Source organism: Netta rufina (genome assembly GCF_964035555.1).
Source record: "Netta rufina genome assembly, chromosome: 5".
NCBI lineage: Eukaryota > Metazoa > Chordata > Aves > Anseriformes > Anatidae > Netta > Netta rufina.
The window spans coordinates 29061535-29083175 of NC_140128.1; the positions used below are offsets into that span (position 1 = coordinate 29061535).

General features: G+C 42.4%; 1 protein-coding gene across 1 annotated transcript in view; it reads left to right on the forward strand.

Annotated features, from left to right (window-relative positions):
* SMOC1 (SPARC related modular calcium binding 1) overlaps positions 1–21641 on the forward strand; it is a gene marked incomplete at its 5' end in the record, with an annotated part of 120768 nt that overhangs the window by 24344 nt on the left and 74783 nt on the right. The window contains 2 exons of the mRNA XM_084287277.1: positions 13905–14076; positions 21326–21438. Of these exons, the coding sequence (XP_084143403.1) occupies positions 13905–14076; positions 21326–21438 (285 nt within the window). The remainder of the gene's footprint in view (positions 1–13904; positions 14077–21325; positions 21439–21641) is intronic.

The following is a 21641-nucleotide window of genomic DNA, read 5'->3' on the forward strand; positions in this document are numbered from 1 at the left end:
CACTGGATTTCTCTCAGACTCAATTCCCCCTCCAATCATCTCTTACCTCCAGATATGGACCAAGAAGCTTGTAAGACCTGTGATGATGCATTGTTCTACATGTCAAGATTATTTTTTTTAGGTAAAAGTAGGACTTCGCAGTGCTTTCAAAGACAGCTGCTGTCTGGAATAACTCTTCAGCCTGAAGTTGCTGAGCGCAAGGGAGGAGAGAGGAGAATGGTGGTGGCTTTTTTTTTCTTTTTTTTCTTTTTTTTTCTTTTTCCTTCTCCTTTCTCCGGAACAGGCTGCTCTTCAACCAGAATATCCCTGACAGCTAGTTGCCCTGGATGCTTCTGCCTTGCTACTAGTCTTGCTACTTGCTAGTAGTCTTGCTACTATTTAGATATCACTGAGCTACTTCTTGGGGTGTGGATGACAACAGCCATGGCATGGGCCTTTGTTGCTATCTACATTATTATTATTATTATTTTTTGACAGACCTCTGGAGTCTGCAGCACTTTGCAGCTGTGGTGACTAGAGCTTTCCTGAGACTTAGTTTTGAGCAGGGCGAGGGAACATGATTTGCTAGTTTCTTGCTTCTTGTTTAGATCAGAAGCTTGTGCTGTAATTACTACATGGGAGGCTGTAGGTGGATTGGAGAAAGGATTAGAGATACTTCATCTCCCTTGTTCCCTGCCAGTGTGTTAGCTTGCCTGCTATGACCTCAAGCAGTATAGTAGTACCACATGAGCAATAAGCCCTTCCGTTGTGGTACTCAGTGACAAAGCAAGCCCTGCTTCTTCTAATCCTTCCTACTGGTGCCTCTTTATTCTTTTGGGGTTTATCTTTAGTCCAGGCTGCTGTGAAGGAGGGACATCCACCAGTGAGAAGAGCAGTCTTGATCAATGGGGCCAGAAAAACAAACTCCTTCAGGTGAGGTCGGGCACAGCAGCTTCTTATGTTCCAGAAGGTGTGAAGAAAGAAAAATTGCTCAGCGTTGTTTGAAAGAGGCTCCCAGTACTCCTCCAGATGCGGTAGTGATGTGAGCACTACTCTTCATAGTTTGGGGAAGCTGAAAAAAAACTAAACCCTGTATGCAGAAGCTGGTATCACCAACTGCTTTAAGTCTGTCAACTAAAAATGTAAGTTTGGTCTTTGTCCACTTCGAGAAGTCTGACCAGTGAGTCCGAGTATGTGTTTGTACTGAGGCCAGGTCTTAGACCAGACTGAAAGAGATCCAGAAAATCTGAGGAATCCAGATAAAGCCACAGCTGTTTTGCCATAGCTTTCTCAATAACATTCCCTGAAAAGGAAGATGAGAGAGTGCAATAATCTTGCCCATTATCTGTGTCAAGGATTTATTGTGCAAAGGTTTCATATTTGCTTATATTAAGACTGATACCCTTCTCCCTTCAGGGAGGCAGACAGCAAAAATAGTCCAATATGTATGTTAGATTTTTGTTTAGCTTTCAGTAGAGACACAAATACAAATAGCACAAAGTTAGCTGAGTACTTCCAGAACCCCAGTGAGTGCAACTGGAAGAAGGCTAACCTGGTGAGTTCTGCGTGAATTTGGGCTAGAGGTGACTACTTCTATGACCTGTCAACCCTGGACAGAAGAACTCAGGTATGAAGGTACCCTGTTGGTGTTGACAGTTTTTGACTACAAGCATCTTAGTGACAGTGAAAGTTCACTTCACTTGTGTTTAAGGGACAATACTGTAGAGCCAGAAATGCTCCAAAACTTATTTCTTTGGGAAAAAAGGAAATTGTCTGTCTCTCGCAAGAAGGAATCTTCATGAGTATTTTGCAGCTTTTCACCTAAGTGTGAAAAATAGTTCAGCATAGCTGGAATCAACCTTTCCTCCAAGCTGAAAGTAAACAGACACTAAAGTAAACAGTCCCGTAGTACAAAACGTGAAAAAGCTGTCAACCTGAGAGAGTGAACAGCCTGTATGAAGATCAGTCACTCTCTAATGTCATCATTAATCCCCACATCTGCTTGGATGTGGGGATTAAGGATGTGTATAACATAGCGGGGTGAGGGGAAGGGATGCAGTATGATGGGAAAGGAATTTTGTAGTTTACAGGAGAAGCTCATACCAACAACCTGGGGCAGCGTCAAGATGCCTGTAAATGCTTCTTTTGAAGACACCTTTATCCTAGCTTCCCTTCCATTATTTAAAAACTGAAGGCCTCAGGAGTCTTTGAGCAGCAAACCCTGACAGGTTAGTGATGACCCTTGCAGAGTTTGGTGGGGAGGAAGGGTTTCTGCTGGGAACATCTTATGAACCACGTCTCTCACTTCAGTACTGAAAATGCTCTTGACCTGTGTGAACAGCATGTCTTGCTAATGGAATAGCAACGTTGCTTGGTAGTTCACCACAAGTGATTAAAATGAAGCCTCTTACTCCCAAGCCATCAGAAGGCATGTGAACTCTGTACTTGAGCAGGATAGGAAGCCTTGCACACTAACAGCTTGTCACTTTGAAGTGGCATTGCGTAGTTTGCAGTAAGTGGCAGTGCTGGAGCTATAGTAATGCTTGACCTGTTATGTGCTTTTCAAGTTTATCGACTGGCATCTAAGTTACTGCTGCAACACTTAAGAAAAACACAATTGTAAAGGAATCCTGTCTGCAGAAATCCAAAAATGTCGTTACTCCTCAGTGTATACACTAACACATTTCTGAACGTTGTCTGTCCCTGACAGCAGAGGATGGAATTAAAGCCAACAAGGATCCTTCATTCTCGCCTTGCACAAGCATTTTATCTTAAAACTGTCTTTTGTAGCTTTTTCAACTCCTGCAGTAGCCAGTACATATCTTGTCTGTTATGGAAAGCTTGTTATCATATGTTTGCATGGCCATATTAAGAGACTTTTTTGAGGTGGGAACTTTAATTTAGTTAAAGCTGCATATTGGCAGAGCTGAAGTTCATGTCCTGAGTCTTGTACTCACAGCAGGTTCTTCCATTTGTGGCCCAGAAAGACTCCAGGAATGGGGAAAGCTTCTCTGCTACTGCCTGTACATGTACGGTGCCAGGGAGCTCTGACTGTCTGACGGTCCGAGGAAGCATTGTCCAGCATGTCATTCACACAGAGGGCTAAACTCGGCGGGTGGTTACCCATACAAAACTGAGGGAAGCATTTGGTTTAAATGCAAGAGGAAAGATGAGAAATATTGTAAACACTGTAAAATACAATGCAAACAGAATTGCAGAACAAAGTAATAAAACAGTGACTCTTTCCCTTAGGGAGTTAGGAGAAAGAGTTTATTTTTCCTGACTTTTGACAGGAGTTTCAGTTCTGTTTCATATATCCTTTCCTGATTCTTTCCCTCTTGCTCTAAATTCCTGGCTGGCATATTTCTTTTTGTGGCAGACAGGACTACTTTGTTCTGAATTTAAACCTTGCCTTAGATTAATGTATCTGTTTAGGTCAGTGTAGAATCCCCTGAGGCAGGTATGGCACCTGAAGCAGTGACTTTTAAGAAGTCAAGCCTGGGATCCTTATGGTAACAAATGCATCTACTGGAGGGCTATTCTGAAGTGCTGACCTACAACAGCAAGAGTTAAGATTGCTAAATGGTATGTATTTCGGTAGTATGGTTTGACTTGTAAAGCTCAGTCTCTGAAACCACCTGTCTGCAGCTCAGACCCTAGGAGTCTGAATGTCAAACATGTTTGGACTGTGGATGTCACTACTGCAGTGTTTCCTGGAAGGAGCAAAGAGGATCTCATAGCTATTAACTGAGCAGTTAATAACTTCTGCTGATGAGAATGTGTCTCTACTGCTGCCTCTTAATCCATAGGCTGAAAATCAAGGGATGAGTCAGCCTCTAAGATACCAGGAAAAAAAACACCTTTATTTGTAAGAGCTCTGGAATAAGGTTAGCCATAAATGTGAGAAAGCTGTAGCTTTCGCAGTACTGGCAATGTGAGTTACTCTGAATTTAGCAGGGGAACATGATCATCTGTATTAACAAAGTGAAGTTCCTGTCTTTTCAGTTTCACTGTTTTTGATGCTTCAGAGGAGTAATAGAGTAAATAAGGGCAACCTCCCTGTATAGCTGATGAGGTCAGGACCCAGTGGAAAATCTCTGGAGATACAAAGGTCTCCCTTCTATAGAGGGAGACCTGTCAAGACAGCTATGTTCCCAGGCAGAAGCAGTAATAGAGCTTCAGAAGCTTTGGTGCTGAAGTGTTGATGATAGTAAGTGCGAAGTCAAGTGTAACGCAGAGAACCCCCGATGCATCCACCTTCCACCGAGAGTTATCTTTGGTTAATCATTGTCTTTGGATTGTGTGGAGGTAAGTATATAGTTAAGAAAAGTGAACTCTTTAACGTTCACAGCACCTCCTTTTTCAATATTCCTCCTGTGCACTGGAATGTCAGACTTGGCATTCAGTTAGTGTACCTCTGCTGATGGGCAGCCAGCCCTTGCTGGGTTTGAACTAATGAGCTCAGCTATTTCTAATATCTACTTCTTGATTCTGCTGTTGGCAGCAACCATAATGAAGGCTGGGTGCCAGCTTCAATTTGAAAGACTCTTTGAGTGTTTTAAAAGAATTGAGTTAAGAAGGACTGAAACTTGTAGGGCTATGGAGTTTTAATGGGTGGCATTTTCAATCCTGGAAGATCTACATGAACAAAGCATTTGAACTCGAAAGAATGCCCTTATACAGTTGTATTTCCATTGGAGCTCAACTCTAAAGATATGTCTGCCTACCTGTGCTTGTAAAATCGTTTAATTCTCATCTCTTTTCATGTGATGATCTCCTAGCAGAGTTGAGCAGTTCCTACACCTGATACGTCTTCATACACCTGATATATTTATTTTTTTTTCCCGTAGTGTTTAATGCATGTGGTCATCGCTGAAGTGAGATACTGGATGTGGTATAGACCGGACAGTGGTGACAATCTAGAGATTTTCCAGCTTGACATATGCTCAGCTGTATCTGTTCTGCTATGTGTGCTTAACTAATATGCATGCTAAAGGGAGTTAGTTACCTAGAAGATAGTATTCACAAGTTTAAAAGCAGTGAAAGTCTGGTAAAACTTATTATCTACTTTTTGCAGTGCAAGGTGTCTGCAATGAAGAGTAGGTTTTGTTTTTTGTTGGAGAGAATGAGCGATGGAAGGAGAAAATGTTTGTGTGTTTTCTGTCTTGCCAGTTTGGGATGTTTAGAAAGCTTATCAACTGCCCTGGAGACTCCATTTAGAGCAGGCTCCCTGCTCTTCAGCAATAACACTGTGGAAAGAAAGGGCAAAGTAATTCTATTTCTTGAGATAAAGAAAGGATGAGACTGTATTTAAGAGAAGGGCGGTTGGATGAGTTGTCAGGTTATAAAGACAAATTTTAAGGGCATTTGGAATTAAAGGGAAGCCTTTTATAGCTACCAGGCTGCTGATGGAAACTCAACAGAGAGCTTTTACTTCAAGTAGATTCATTTAAGAATGCTTCAGCAAGACTTGTTTGTAATTGGACGTGCTTGCAGCTGATGTGCATCCTCACGTTACATAACAGACTTGTGTAATAAACACATATGAAATAAAGGGTCTTCAACCCTTTGAGACAACTTTGGCACAAGGCAGGAGCATTGCTGAACAGTATTAGTGTAATGTTGGAAACTCCCATGAATAAAAGATTTGAAATAAGTTCAAGGGAAGGGTCTTAAAGTGTTCTTGAGCAGTAATAGATCCCACAGAGGTTCTAATGGAATTATTAGGAAGGAAGTAGTTACAGATGGAGGGGAGGATTACCGTAGATTACACAGCTTGATCTAACTAGGTGAACTATCATCTAACATTTCAAGAGTTTGTAACCAGTGGCCCCTTAACTTGTCCATGCTGTCTGCAGTACTTCAAGCTTTTTCAGATGGGTAGAGGGCATTCCTAGGACTGACTGTAGCCATTCCTACTACGTACGGGTGATAAATGGGCACAGGAAAGTATTCTTTCACAGCCACTTTCTGCATTCACCTGGGCAGTGTAGGCCATACACAGAACTCTGCAAAGCCTGGAGCTGACACTTAGTTTTTTTACATGGTGGAGTGTAAAAAAGCATGAACTTCAGTCTCCACCGCGATTCAAGAGATTTAGGGGCGAGAAGGTTTGCTCCAGATCTTGAAGAACATATGCAGTAGTTTAAAGCACTCGTCTACATGAAAGCCCTCTTATGTAAGGATAGGGAATGCTTTGGGCAAAAAGCTTGCTTGAGATACTGCCCTCTCTTAAATTGTATACCTAATGACAGTGCTTCAACCCTGCTGCTTTCCTGAGATCTCCTGAGTTTCTTTTGAGGAAAATATGCCCCCGTCCAGTGGAATAGCTGACTTCTCACCTTCTAGTGACAGCACAAAATTGTAATCCTGCTATATTTGCTAGGGGAAAAGAACAGTTTCGACTATCATTATGACAAACTGAAGTAGGGGATAGAGTTTCTCAAAGGAGGCCAACTTGGCATAAGTTACGTAGGATAATGTGTTGAAGTCTGGTTTTGTTTTTGAGTTATACTGAAGAAGCAGAGGACTCCCTAAACCAGACAGACTGGATTGGGTTATTAAACAATACATTTTATTAAAGACAAGATTCCACCTTTATGTCAGTGGAAGTTTTGCCATTGTTTCCTTTGGGACCAGAAATGCATTTCTTGACTACGCAAACATCTGGATTTTCTATCTGATTCAACATATATATATATATATATATATATATAGTAGCAAAGTTAATGAGAAGAAATAGTCCAAGTTAAACATACTTTCTCTTGTCAATGTGTTTGACAAATTAAATTTAATCTTAAATTTGTTCTAGGCTTGCATGTCATCTTGGCTGCAAGAATAATCTGACTGGGAGAGTGAGCTTTGACAGAAGCTGAAGTAATGTTATTTCAAAGGAATTAAATCAGTCTCTACCTTAATATTGCCAAACTTACTACTAAGGCTTAAAAGTCATGTTAGAAATAGAAGACTTGAGCAGAAATTTCTATTTTGTGTTCTCAAGATTTTTCCTCCAGTGTTCAGTTGATCAGCATTCTGATCTGGGGTACAATGTGCTTCAACAAACTAGATGCTTACAAAAGTAAAATAACAAAAAAAAAAAGTGATAACAGGCACGTGGGTAAAAATTCTGTGGAAGAAGAGAGAGTTTTAAAAGCTTAAATGAACTTCATGTTCTTTGTCTCATAGTTTGGTACTTTCCTTCCCACAAGTCAGAAGTAGTTAAGGAGTTGTGCTTATTGCAAAAGCTTGCACCTCAAAAGCAAGAGATACCATTTTAAAAGGTCACTTTCTCACTGCAATGTTTTTTGTTGTAAAACAATAAAAACGCACACAAAATCTCCCCTCTCAAAAAAACCCCAAAACAATAAAGAAACAAAACAAAAAACAAAAACACACCAAAACCACTAAAATGAAAAACTACCCAATAAACAAAAAAACAGCAGAGATTCTCTGTTACAGTTCAAATTCTAAGGCTTTTCTACTTAACTATTTGTAGGTGAGCTCTTTAAATACTCTCTTTAGAAAATTTTGTTGGCTCTCGTACCTTATCTTCTAAAAGTAGAGTACAGCCTCTTCGTCATGTTTTTCTCTAAGCTGATTCCCCAAAACACAGTGTTATTTCCCTAGCTAGAAGTCTTCTAGCAGATGAAGCACAATACTTGACCACTTGTAGGGGCTTGCACAAAACAATAGGGGGGAGGGGAGATTGCTGTAGAAAAGCAGGGTTTCTAGCCTGTACGGGGAAAAAAAAAACCTTGAATTTAACTCATACAAATACATACCGAGTTTGTCTGCTTTGTGGTGTGATCCCATATGTTTGCCCAGCCTTCACCATCCTTAAGCACTGGCTGTGTGCTTTGAACCTATTCTTGTTTGCACAGCTGGGGGCTTGGGGTTGAAACGTAAGTGGTGCTTTAGCTTAGGCTAGACTCTAAGCTTTGCAGGTGGGATGACTCAAGGAATATAAGTATTGCAGTGTCCTTCTCGTAAGTCCCTTCTGTCTGAGGAAGGATCTGAGCCCTTTAATGGGTATCGTAAATAAAAAATAAAAAAATAATAATTATAAAAAAATTACAAAACTGGCTTCTCAGGAAGCTGCCTTTGAAAGCTTTTTATTTTTATTTTCACCCCACCAGATGGGTTCTGAGGCTGAAGGCTCTGGTTAGCTGGTGGGAGCCATGGTGGTTCTGGCTGGCCCGCATCTACCTGCAAGCCATGCTAGGCCTCTGTCTGCCAGAGTTTCTAAGGCTTTCAGGCTTTCTTTCTCTCTTTCTAGAAGCCAAATGCTCTGAGTCTCTGGCTTAGAGCGTGATCATTGACACCTTTGAGGGCTGCTGGTTCCATGGCAGGAAACCTGGCTGAGCTCCCACCCCGTGGCTGAGGTGCTTGGGCCCTGCGGGCAGCCTGCCATGGGGCTGAGCCCCCCTGCGATTAACACGGGGCCTCGGCTCCAGCTCTGCCTCCAGTAAGGCTGGTTGCACCGGTTGGGAGCCTGAAACCAAGGCATAAATCTGTAAGGTTGAAACCAGGAAATGCGAAATGATACTTTCCAACGGCAATAAAAATGTCCAGAACTTTGTAGTCTCTTCTAGTGTATAAAATGGTATGGGTTTCCCGGGAAAGTCTCTGGGAAGGACTTGAGACAGGCCGGTCTGATTGCTTAGACAAATGGGTGGGTGCCCCGAGTGGTGTGAGCGTGCCTCGATTGATCACTTTTTCCAAAGGTGTGTTCTGCGGATCTTTAAACTTGCAGTCTGGCAAAGCTGGAGTAGGCCATTGCACATGCCGTTTCCTCTCTCTCCCTACTTATTTTTTCTATCCAGCAGCCCGCGCTAATCTGAAGCAAAGTTGCTAAATAGCTGAGGCACCTCAGTTTTCAACTGCAGCGGACCCTTGTCTTCTAGATTTGTTTCTTAACAGACTTCCAGTTTCTCACATTCACATCACTTGTGTCCCTTGCTCCCTCTTCCCCCAAAGCTTTGCGAAAGCACTTTGCTCTGACACTGCAATGCTACGGCCATTTCTCCTCACCCCCATCACAAAGGGCTGAGCTGCTCTGTTTGTGCTTATAATGTACCCAGATGGTGAATAGAATGAGTGACCACCAAGCTCATTTTCACTTGTGGGGTCAGACCTTTCTCCGCTAAATAACACAAGTGTTCCCAGCTGCTGTGCAGCTGCAGGGAGTCTGCTTTCCTTCACAGGCATTAAAAACCCTTTAATCAGTGTTTGTTGTTTGTCAGCAGTGGTGTTGAGGTGTGGAGAAAAAGAACAGATATGCTTTGTTGGCAAAGTTAACTTTATTCTGACCTCTTATCTTTCCTTTTTCTTTTCAAGTCTGAAGAAGCAGAAAGTAGTTTGGGAAGTGGTTTCCGCAAGCACCTGTGTAAATGTATTTGCTGAAGGAGGAGGTTTATACCCTTATACAGATACTGCATTTGACAGAAAAAGATGCTCTGAGAGCTGCACTGAACTGGAAGCTCTCTAAGGGAGGGACTCTCAGACTGATTGGTGTGGGAACTTCAGGTTCCATTAATGTAAGTGAATGCTACAAAAATACAAATATTGGTGCATAATTCTAGTGTTACTTATGCTTATTTTAGTATAGAGTCTGTGTTTAAGAAATACTATTTGTAACGTGGTCAATTTTAACATTTTCCTGGAAAATAGGTTCTTCCTGCCAGTTCTTTTTTTTGTTGTTGTTTTTTGGTTCTGCTTTTAATAGGTCTTCCCCCATGGAGGGAAAAGGACTGGTAAGCCTGTGACTCCAGTCCCATTTTTTTTTGGATGTAATTTGTTCTAAGAAAATGAGAGCACAGGTGTCAAGAAGAGGCTTCAAGAAATCTCAGAGAAGATACGTGTAGTTATTTCCCTCTTTTTTCTAGATGAGGATTTGTACAGCTGGTGCTGCACACTTGTTCACAGGGTTACTTCTTCTCTGGGTGCAGAACTGTTCACGTTGTGTGTCCAGCACCAAGCACACCTCCACGCGTGTTGATTCTGTTGTTGGCAAAACCTGTTTGTGTGGACGTCCTGAGGCGGTTAGGACATGAGGCTTTGATTCTGGCTTCCAGGGTGATGATAGGACACTCTGTGTGAGAAGAGAAATCCCTTATCTCACTGCTCTCTGAAGGCACCTGAGATTCACAGGACTGCATTGGTGATGTTTGAGGGTCAGTGGCCAGGTGTTAGGGTATCCCATGCACATCTGCCTGTCTCAGCAGTACCTCCTGCAGCAACTGAGGGGCTCTCCTGGAGCAGGGCTGTGCTTCTTGGGGGAGAAAAAAAAAAAAAAAAAAAAGCGTCTGCTTGCTTGAAATGGGGATGAAGAACTGGGAACAAGTCACTTTTGAATTGTAGCCCTGATTGTGACAGTGATAGATTTGATTGCTCTCCTTGCTCTCTCACTTGTTTCCCTCCCCAGGTGGGCAGACCTATTTCAGCATTCATCCAGTGTTTTTCCTCTGCTCGTTGCTGAGGCTACTAACAAAGGAGTGTGGTTGTCCTGCTCTCAGAGAGGCAGAATGCAGGAAAGAAAATGTTGTGAGCTGGGCAGGAAGGGATGGATGCTTGAGATAAACTAGTACCTTAAATAACTGTGGATGCGATGTGGTGATGATTAGCAATGTTCATGTGACAGAAGCAGAACTGGTGGGCAAAGAACTTCCATTTTATTACCTGAAAGCTGCCAGGGCTGCCAAGCCAAAGAAGGGCTCTGAGCCATGGTGAAGCAGGTGTCCTGCAAGGGGGAGTTTTTGAAGCCCTACGGGAATGTCTCCAGGAGATGCAATCTTCCTGGCACTGCTGGCTGATCACATGAAGAGGACCCTGATCAGACAGGCACGATCCTGGATCCTTCTGGAAATTAATGCAAACTTTTACAATTAAAATCTAGTTGAACAAAACAAGCACCATCTTGTGCAACTACGTAAACCATAAACTTTTTTTGGCAAGGCAGGTGTGGCATCTTCAGTGCCTGGAAAGCACCTAACGCTGTGTGGGATCCCTGCTGTAATCCAAATTACAAATGCTAAAAAGGCTTTGATATTTTTTTTATTTTTTATTTTTTTGTAGAGTGGTTCTTGGCTTCATTTGGGTAGGCAAAAACTTCATAGAGACTGCATTGGGGCATGCTGCGTGTTTCCTCAGGCCCTCATAATTAATCAATGTCGAGCTGTTCCTTCCCATCCCTCTGTAAGGAGAGGCACCCGTGGAAAGCTGCTCCATAGCTTTGGCTTTAGCTCATTTGTATGGGCTGCCTGTAAGCAGCTTTATATTCCTCACGTATGCCCCCTCTGGGAGCAGGGGCTACCCTGTCCCTTATGGCCCTTTGGCAAGTAGTTTGGTGCAGGCGACAGAAGGCTTAGGTGAGTTTTTGTGATACACACTGAGTTTTCAATATGTTTGCAGCATGGTTTGATGATGGAAATTAATATTATGTTTTTTGGTGCTCTTCTGGAAGTCTCTGATATGTGGGACTTGGTTTCTGACACAAGGAGCTGCAAAAACTGCTTCATGCTGGTATCTCAAGTCCTCAAAGCCGTGCTAAATGGCAAATACGTCTGTTCCTTCTGAAGCAGAATGGCTTTGGTGTTTAACTGAGTGTTTAACCAGTGTGTGTACCATACAGTTCTGTCAGTTCTGCTTTAAAGTCTGTTTATATAGACAGCTGAGAAGCCTTGCAAGTCTTTGAGAAAGAGTCTCTGACACTGCACGTTGGGAGGGAGTATTTTCAGCATCATCAGCCTGCTGCTTTTTGGTGCGTGTTTACAGTCACTGCGCCCTGGGGGCTGCAGAAAGATGTGGCTGCACCCAGAGAGCAATTCCAAGCTCGCTTGTGGTAGTCCAGCCCCTGACAAGAACTGGGCAAAAATCTGGTCGAACTTTACAGTGTTTTTATAGTCTAGTCCAGGTCTCTATAAACCATTTAAAATTGCCTTCAGGTTTAAATTTTCCAATTTCCCATTTGGAACAGGTGTTGCCAGGTTATAGAAAGTGTTGCAGAAAAGGAACAAAAACATTTTAAAAACTCTGCTGTTACAAATTTTGGCAAGTCTCTGACAGATGAGAATTTAAAAAAAAAAAAAAAAAGTTTGCCCCACCCAAATTAAAACAAGTGCAGACCTTGCTTACTTTTCCCAGCTGTCATGTTTAAATAGGGTTTTTAGTATTGCATGAGTTTTCAAAAGACTCAGCAGTATAGAAGGTAATGTGTTTTCATACGAAAATATTCAACTTCTCAATTGTTTTTCATCTTGCTTAATTGGGGGGCAGGGATTAATTTTTTTTTTTTTTTTTTTTTTTTTTTTTTACAAATGTCAAAAAATAAATTTCTGCGATGCACGTTGCTGGGATGGTTAAAAACCAACCCAAAGCAGGCTTGAGGCAATGTTTTTTCAACAGCTTTAACCTCAAAGCAGGGAGCAGACAGCTTTGTAGGCAACTGTGAGACCAAGGTGATTATGGCCGTGACTCACACTTCCCTGTAAGGCATCCAGCTATCAACGCGCTTGGCGAGCAGTGGCTGTGTGCATGCAGGCAGGGTGTCAGTCGGTGCCCCCTTGCCAGCCAGCTCCCAGCTGCTAAGCTCAGGAGTGCTCTGACAGCAAGCTGGGGGGGTAGCGGCGTGCTAGAGAGCAGCTCTGATTCCCTCGGGCTCACGAGAGGCTTCAGAGATGGAGCTTGGGAAGGGGAAGTGCAGCGCTGGTTTAACTTTCCTTCCCCGTTCCTTCTTAATCCTCGTGGGACTTGTTTCAGGAGTCCCGTGAAATCTTCCTGCGAGCAGGTGGTTGGGTTTGGGGAGTAATTAAGGGTCTGACTGTCAAACCACTAAGTAAGGCAGTGAAAAGGGCTGCTACTGTAATGTCCTGTTAAAACTGTGCAGGTATGGAAAGAGGACTGATAATCAGGGTCCTCAGCACGGACTTGGGAAAGAGACCTGGGTATCGCTGTAGGCAGCTCAGGGTGCAGCTGAGGGCACAACAGGAAAGTACCACCACATGTAGGGCTTTGCAGGCTGAGAAATGAAAGGTGGGGACTCATCCATATGTGCATTGTGGGATTCAGCATCTCCAAAAGATAAGGCAGAAGCCAAGGTGACTTCACTGCCGTTTCCCTTTACTGATCATGGGATGGAGGACATCATCTGAGCAAGGAATTGAGGGACTGACAGGAAAGGAGTGACGAAAACCAGGCTGCATCCGAACTGAATGCTCAGAAGAAGAGGCATTCAGAAAGATAGCAAAACCAAACCTGAAGGGAAGCAGTTTTTCACGTGGTGTGCAGTAGGGTCCTGGGATGCATGGATGCAGTTGTCAGCTTGGCAGGATGACATCGGAAAGGAGCAAAACATGGCCTTGGGAACGCGTAGGTATGCTGTTGCTGGTGGTATCCACAGATGATACATGTATAAGCAATGCTTTAAAAAACAAATAACTGGTAACATAAAGCTGGCCACATCCGTGGTTCAACTACCAGGGCCAATCTTGATAGGTTATCTGGGTTCTTCCATTCTTGGTGATGAGTTCCCTGCACCTCTAACTAGCGTTGTCTAGGACCAGATCCTGTTTGCGGCGGGGCGCTGGGTGAGCTGGGCTGATGTGACTCAGTATTGCCCTTCCCGTGTGGGTTTTGTTTGGCTTTGCACAATTTGTGTTTTCAGAGGTGAGGCAGAGTGAGTAATGTTTCCCTTCTGTTAAAGAAAATGGAACGGCAAAGACCGTTATTTTCTTTAAAAGATATAAGTGTTTCATTTTAGGTTCCCTTCAGGCAAAGTCAGCTCTGGTAGGCAGCTTGAACTGCGTTATGGAGCACATTGCTATTATCATAAAAACAAAATATGCTGCACTGTGTTTTGGGAAATTAAACAAACCCCTTTTTTTTCTCTCCCACTTTCCCTCCTTCCTTTCTTCGCTTCCTTCCTTCAGTTTTTAATCAGCGACCGTGACAGAGACCCTCAGTGTAACCTGCATTGCTCCAGGTCCCAGTCCAAGCCCCTGTGTGCTTCCGACGGCAGGACGTATGAGTCCATGTGCGACTACCAAAGAGCCAAGTGCCGGGAAGCGAGCCTGAGTGTGACACATCGGGGCCGGTGCAAAGGTAGGTGGATTTCAAACACCTTCGAGTGGAGGAGTGGGAGCCCTACCGACTACCAGACTATTTTCTTTTGTTTAGTACCATGCTCTGTGAGTAGTGATTTAAACTATGCATTAATATGAATATGGTATCTGAGTCTGGGGTGTAGGTGGCAGGAGCAGGAACCAACAGAATTATGAATGAAAGGAAGCAAAGGAGCCAGAGAAGCCAGAAAAAAAAAAAAAAAAAAAAAAGGGCCCAAATGTGCGTCTATGGAGCAGAAGGGGCTGGCTTCATGGAAATGCCCAGTCAAATCCTGAAGGAGATCTTCCTTGCTGCCTGTATCAATGAGAAACTGAGATACCTTTGAGTGGTAGGAATGTGCAGCAGGGAAGAACATCCAGGCACGTTAGGTGAGTATGTCTGAAAAAAGACCAGCCAGCCTTTCTGTGCTGAGCACAGAATGTGTGCAAGTCTTTACATGGCCTCTATTTTGCTTCTCTGCTGTTACACATTTACTTAGAAGTAAGGATATTGTCTTCGTCTTTTCTTCAGCATACCCTAAAGTTGAAGTTGCATCTTTTTTATTTTAGGATGTTGGTGTCTTGTCACACAAATAGTTCGCTTCTGCAGTGAAGTGAAAAATTGTTGAGTGCGTTTTCTGGGAGCACAATTGACTTAGGGCAGATGGCACAGATGTTTTTAGCAATTGGTTAAAGTGACAGAAGAAATTCATTAAAATCCCTGTGGAAGGATAAATAGGCATATATTTAAGTCTAAATTGTTTATGAAAGGTTTTGTTTTGTTTTTCTACTATAAAAATGCATTTTTAAATTGCTGTCAGAATTGCTTGTTCTAAACTGGAAATCTTTTTTTCAATGTATTGACAAATGTTATAGTTTAGGTGAATTATGAGCATGACAGCAAATATTGCTATGTTTTAAATGGTTCGGAAAAAAGCTTCCTTGTATGTTTATTCTTGTCACTGCTGAGTTGCTTTACGGTAGCTTTTCTCCTATAGCAGAGTGGTTTAAATAAAAACAACAAAAACAACCCACCCCAATTCCATGGCTGATATTGGCACACAAACTGGCACTGTTCAGTTGCTTAAATCATAAGATCTGTAATGTGTTACAGCTCATGTGCAAAAGTGTCTGTTTTTGGAAATGGAGAAAATGTTGATTGCAAAACTGTACAGTCTAAAGACTCCCAAAGAAATAACTAAAGGATTTTTTTCTTAAGCACAGATAAAGTATAGACAACTAAAGTATTAGACAACTGAAATGTTTAGCTGGAAATGCTTATGTTCTCCTTCCTTTTTCCCCTTACCCTGTGTTAACTGTACAGCACCTAGTGACCTGGGAATGTTCGACAACTGCAAGTCTTGCTTTTAAGCCACCGTCTAACAGTCCAGTGAAACCTTGGGAAGTAGAAACATTCTTTTAACTATCACATTCAAATTTAATTTTGCTGGTAACTTCTTTGTGTTATGGAAACACATTATGTTATGGAAAAGTTCTTTTGTTTTTTGAGTCATGCTGGGAATATGACTTCTAGTTGTGCATAGAGATAATTGTTCTTGGCAAATGCAGACAGTGGCAAGACCAGGTGTGTCTAACTACAGGGCTATATTTTGTACCCTCACAAAGAGGGGGGAGGAACCACCAGCAGTGTCTGAGCATCTTCTGCCACTGGGTTTATGCTGAACAGCTTTCATTCCTTCTGCATGACAAAGATGCTCTACAGGGGAACTCCCATAGAACTGGGAAGGATCCCAAGGACCATCCTGGTAGATCCTGTATCCAAGAACTTACCCCTGTGAAATGAGTGCTTTTAACTTGTACTTCCTTCTCCAAAGGGGAAAAGAAAAAATCTAGTAACTAAAATAAGGAAAAGAGGAAGTATCTTGTGGATGGCAAGGCATGGCCCTGCACCCCAGATTACTTCAGGTTTCCAATTTCATGCGCTGATAGCTTGAACTGTGCTGTGCTAAGGCAAGCAGAATGGTTTCCATAGTGAGAACAGAACCTTTTTGATTCTGTTCAGCTTTCTGCTCTCTCTCAAGAAGCTAAGGACCTTTAAAGATGAAATTTTGCCAGCCCTTTGGGAACTATAACTCTTATTCAGCTCTTGCTCCTTGCTAGCTTCCTCATGTGCAATGAAAATTCTCCAGTGGTAAATTATTCCAAACTCTCCTAACCCTTACGCACATACATCACAAAGGGTTACAGATGAGGACTAGCTTTAAATGATCAAGCTATGGCACCTGTGAGAAATGGAGCCTCGCTGAGATTCCAGAGAATAGTTCCAGACGTAGCTGTGTGTAAAATACTCAGCCAAGCACTTGTACCTGGATCTTTTGTCAGCTGGCATCTTAGGATCTTATGTTAAATAACAAATTCTGCCTCAAAACTTTGCAGAGAAGTAGGACAAATACTTGTTAAATGAGTCTTGGCAAGCTGTCAATATTGTACAATGTTTTAGGTTATATTGGATATCTGTGCCTTAAAAACACTTAAATTCTGTGTTAACTGGTTAATTTCTAGGAATTTGCTTGGCCAATTTAATTAAAAAGAAAAAAAAAAAAGAGGCGGAGTGTGTCCTAAAGAGAAAACTCTTAGATTTACAGTGGTTGGTTTTAAAAGTGGCGGTACAAGGCTTGTTCTGCAATTACAAGTCCCAGTGCAGAATGAACCTGTCTGTAGGTTACTGGTGGGAGTTGGAACAGGAGTCTTCAGCCCATATTCCAGGGACACCTGTATGAACACAAGTTTTGGCTAACGTGCTGGAAAGGAAGGTCTCATTCTGATTAGTGATGGGTTCTTTGAAGGTAACTTTCCTCCTGTACCTACTGTTCTCATTGTAAGGGAAATGAGGTGCTGAACCCACTCTTTGTTTTAGCTCACTTGCCAGATTCATGTATTTTGCCTTTGAACCTTCTCCCTAGGCAAGGGAGAAAAAAGTGAGGCCTTCCTTGGCAGCAGTGTCAAAATCTGAAATGAGGCTTTCAATCTCTTTGCAAATTTTGGCATGTTTTTAGATATGCTCCAAATAAGTTAAGGAACTCGGGAGCCGCAGCAGTGTCTGGGTGTCAAAGAAGCAGCAAAGTGCGTCAGCAGGGAAGGAAAGAGGCTAGATATTCCAGGTGTAGGACTGGAGTGAAGTGGAAAACAACTGGGAGGGTGGAGAATGATCGACACCATGTGGGACAGATGGGCACGTTTTTGTAGTTGGCTCAGCTTCCATTTTTGTCTCTTATGCAAAGACACAGATCATTGGCTGGAGTAAATGGATATGAATCCGCTGATTTCAGTGTAGCTGGGCTGCTTCATGCCTGATGGGGTCTGGGCTGTGTGTGAGACAGTTACCTAATGTAACTGTAAATAGTTCAAGAGCTGCATTTAGATCAGTTTTTGCCATTGAGCTTTTGGTAAAAACAAAGTAGAATTAAAACTAAATAGAAAGGTCTTTGTGGCTTGCTGCTCGTGGTCTGTAGATGTTCTGTTTTGTATTGTTAGGATAGCGTAGGTCTTTGTACCAGGATGCTGTGTGGTGTTGGAACTGCCTCTACCTGTTGAAGAGAGGATGCCTAAATTCTTGGGGCCTATTCATGAGCGCACTGTGTATATTATGAGGGACGTGGTGGTCTCGTTTGAATAAACTATTCATGGATAAGATCAACCATGGTAACTAGCCAACTTCATTGCAAAATCCAAAGCTATGTGCACCTGTACTCTGCAGATTAGGCCCCAGATGTCAGGAACATCACGTGTAGTTCAGTTCATGGTTGCCAGCTACCAGCTTGAGAATGAATTTTCTTTAAAAGGCAGCCTTCTGAGCTGCAGTGAATCTGTCCTAAGTTTAAAATATTTAAAGTGAAAATTATTAGACAGCTCTGCATTTAAAAATGGCATCCTCATGTTTTTTCACTTTATTTAGGGGAAGAAGGTCGTCTTTAGTCTGTCTGGACTGTGAAACTGGACTGTATTAATGCCATTCTGTTTTTAGAAGCTTGGTGTTTGATTCTTCTGAGAACATTTTTAAGAAAATAGAAAAAGTGCTGAAACACTCAGTTAATCAGAATGCAGAACAGGGTATGTGAACCTATCGTGTAGCATCAGGCTTTAGTAAAATTTGTAAAGCATCTTACATTTGGGGTGAGCCATTTGACAGCTACTCTTTAATGCTTGGCACTTATGTAATATTTTATATTTTCTAATTAACAAAGCAAAAATAGCAAGGTGAAGTCATCCCACTGAAATCACATGTTGATGTAAACATTATAAAAATACCAGCCCGTGGAGTGAGGAAGAGAAGGATTGACAGTCCTTTTAAAAACAAACCGGTAGATGTTGATATTAAAGGCACTGTTTTTACTGGAACCGACCCGTGAAACGACAGACGAAAAAGATAGCAGTATGCATGCACCTCTCCAGCCAGCGCAGTGGGGATGGTGGTTCCAAGTCAAGGCTGTAAAAGGACTGGCATGACCTTTGGAAATCAATGAGGGAGGATGGGAGAAGTAATTAGTGCTGAGCCTTCATGAACAGGAGAGAAATTGTCCGTTTTAGCTGCGTGTCAGCAGCAATTTCTGGAAGTGACAGCACTTGAGTGAAGGATTGATAGGTAAAAGAGGATGTCACCACAATGATGAGCTCTTAAATTTTCTGTTGTATCAGTGGTGCGCTACACAATGTGGTCTACTGGGTGACAGCAGGTAGTCTGGTCCATAAAGGCCAGCTAAATTTGCCAGAAAGGGCACCATCACCTTAGTATAGACAGCATGTTTGTATCATCTCAGAGTAAGGGCTTGATTTTGCATGTGTTAGACAAACTGGACAAAAAATCTGAGTTAGGTTTCCTTCTGCCTAGACTCACAACATCTTTGTGCTACAGGGATACCGCGGAGTGTTTGCTCCTGCTGGTATGGTGGGGCATCCAGTTTCAGTTGCATAGGTACTGCTGCACCACTACTGACGTAGGCGCTGTGTGCTTTACACTTCTGCATCACGTTCAGGAGAGAACCTAGGTATGCTAGTCTGCAGTCCTGCATTCTCACACGGAGAGACTAGGAAACACACTTTAATTGTGAATGTGTGCTTTGATTGTCATGTGACGTATTTTCAGCTCTTGTTTTTTCACGCACTCTTCTTCTGTGCTCAGATCTCCATAATCTGGGCAGATTTTTTTTTGCTACTTAGTCGTCTCCTCTGAAGCAGAACTTGAAGGTGTTTTTTAATCAGTTGGCTGTGTAAAACAGAAGGTGTGGCCATACCATCTGGTTTGATAATAACATCTTGTGTCATGCCAAGCAAGATTAGACTCCTAGGCCTGAATGGGAGATGTGCAGGTAATAGTTAGGTGTTCTAGTTACCAGCATTGCCTGGGCTTCCTTTTCAGCCAAAGGAACTAGCATATTTTTCCAGCAGAACCATCCTCTGGTTGAGGTGTGCAAGCAAGGTCTGATAATCTGTTTGCTTTTTCAAGCAAAAATGAAACAAATAAACAAAAAAACATCCTACAGGTTATATCAAGGCAGCTGTAATCAGAAAAAAACAAACAAACAAAAAACTGTTTCCCTAAATTTAGTGTAACTTTATTTCAAGAAAGTCTTTCTACTCTGTAATAATCTCAGTCTTTGTATGAGTTTAGGTCCACCTGAGATCAAATCCCCATGTGCAAAGGGCATTGTGCAAACATTGTGCAAATAAGTTACAAGCTAAATGTAAGAGTTATGTAGGATCAGCAGGGACACGAGGTCATAGGTAATGGACTGGTCATCGCTCAGCAGGTCAATGGCAGAACTGATGCAGGCACTCTTGCTTTGTAACCCAGTGCTAAAGCTACAGGTATCTGTGCTGAATGCTATTGCTGTGAATAATGACACTTTTTCCCCAACAGCAGGAGATTGATTTCCATAATTTCAGAAGACTGTGAAATACTTCTTGGGGACTGTGTTAGTGTGATATATTTAATGTGAAATTGTATAGACAAAGTTATCAAACCTGAAACTTAGTCTCTTGTATCATCAATTGTGTAAAGCTGTTATCTTGAATGCTATTGTCTGTTTTTATCAAAACTTTTCAGAGCATTGTGATTTGTTTCTACATCTAGATGTGCTTAGATAGAAATTGCTTCTATAGCTATCAAGTGCAAAGTCAGTTGATCTGGGAACCCAGCCTGGCTTTTGAATTCAGTGCTGCTATTAAGGATCCTGCTATTGAAGTTCAAGTGATTTACGAAGCCCAATTTGGGCTCTTCAGGGATCCAGCAGAATTTTTTCTCTTAACCAGTTCAACACTGATTATTCTCTGTGGTGCTGCTGAAAGATCTGATGATCACATTTTGCAGCTTTTGCACTGAAAATATTTCAGTTGGATTCATGTGGAAAGGAAGGGGGTGCTAGTCCCTGTGTCAGTCCTGTGGAAGCAGATACTTGCTGTTTTTCATTCTAGACTGAATATTTGACCTGTTTTTAAATGCAAACAGCAAGTCAGTCTGTGTCTCTGCAGGGCAGAAGTCTTTCCTTTGACCCATCAGTGTTAGGTTTGTCTGGGTGTATGCCCTGTAACAGTGAGCTGGACCTGGAAGGGGTTATGGTCATGCTACATGCAGCCCTCATCTGGAATAAGTGCAGAGCTGAGCTCTTAACCCCTTCAAGCTCTGCTTGTAGAGCAGTGGCAAAGGAATTGATACAAGGAGGTAAAATACACTCCTAGCTGTAAGTGCTGGGACTGGAGGTGGAAGGTAGGTTTCAGTAAGGCATGGGCAATGGCATGTCTTTAGTTGGGTGACTGGTTGTTTTTGGCATCTAACTGGTAGAGTTGCTCAGAAAAGCTTTGCTGGAGCCATCCTGCTTCCACATTGCTTGCTTCTGGGCCTAAATTATTTGGCTTATGCTTTAGCCATCCAGTTTCAGGCTGTTAATACTAGCATAAACACAGCTTCCTCCAGGAAGACCTTTCACTGTGTGAATATTGTGCTCTAGCTTGGAAGAAGCCTCCAGAGCTCTTGGATGATCATAAATAGTATTGCCTAAGGAAATTAGGCAGTTCTTCATTAACTGGGTCAAAGTTGTCTAGCTTTGAATTTTGTCTTTGGAATCATCATTGATAACTCCACAGCTGCCTTTTAAATGTACAGGTAAAGGTTGTTGATGCCCTGTAGTACTATTATTACTATTTTTTTCTCAGCTATATCATGCATCTGGTACCTTTTGAAGATGCCAAGTAGTTATTTGCAATCTGAGTGGGGTTTGTTTCTCTCTTTGTAGATGCTGGCCAAAGCAAGTGTCGATTAGAGAGAGCTCAAGCACTGGAACAGGCAAAGAAGCCCCAGGAAGCGGTCTTCATCCCGGAATGCAATGAGGATGGATCATTCACGCAGGTAAAACTCCTACTGCCTTCCTTTGGCCTGGCTTCCAGAGGCTGCAATGAAGTCACTGATAAGGTGTGAGCCAAGCGAGGATGGCAGTGTGGGTACACAGTCCAACTCAGTTACTGAGGCAAAGGTGTTGAAAGCTGAGGGCTTGGTTAACCAGCTAGAAACTTTGGTTCAGTCACCATATGTACCTTAAGGCACGTATGTGT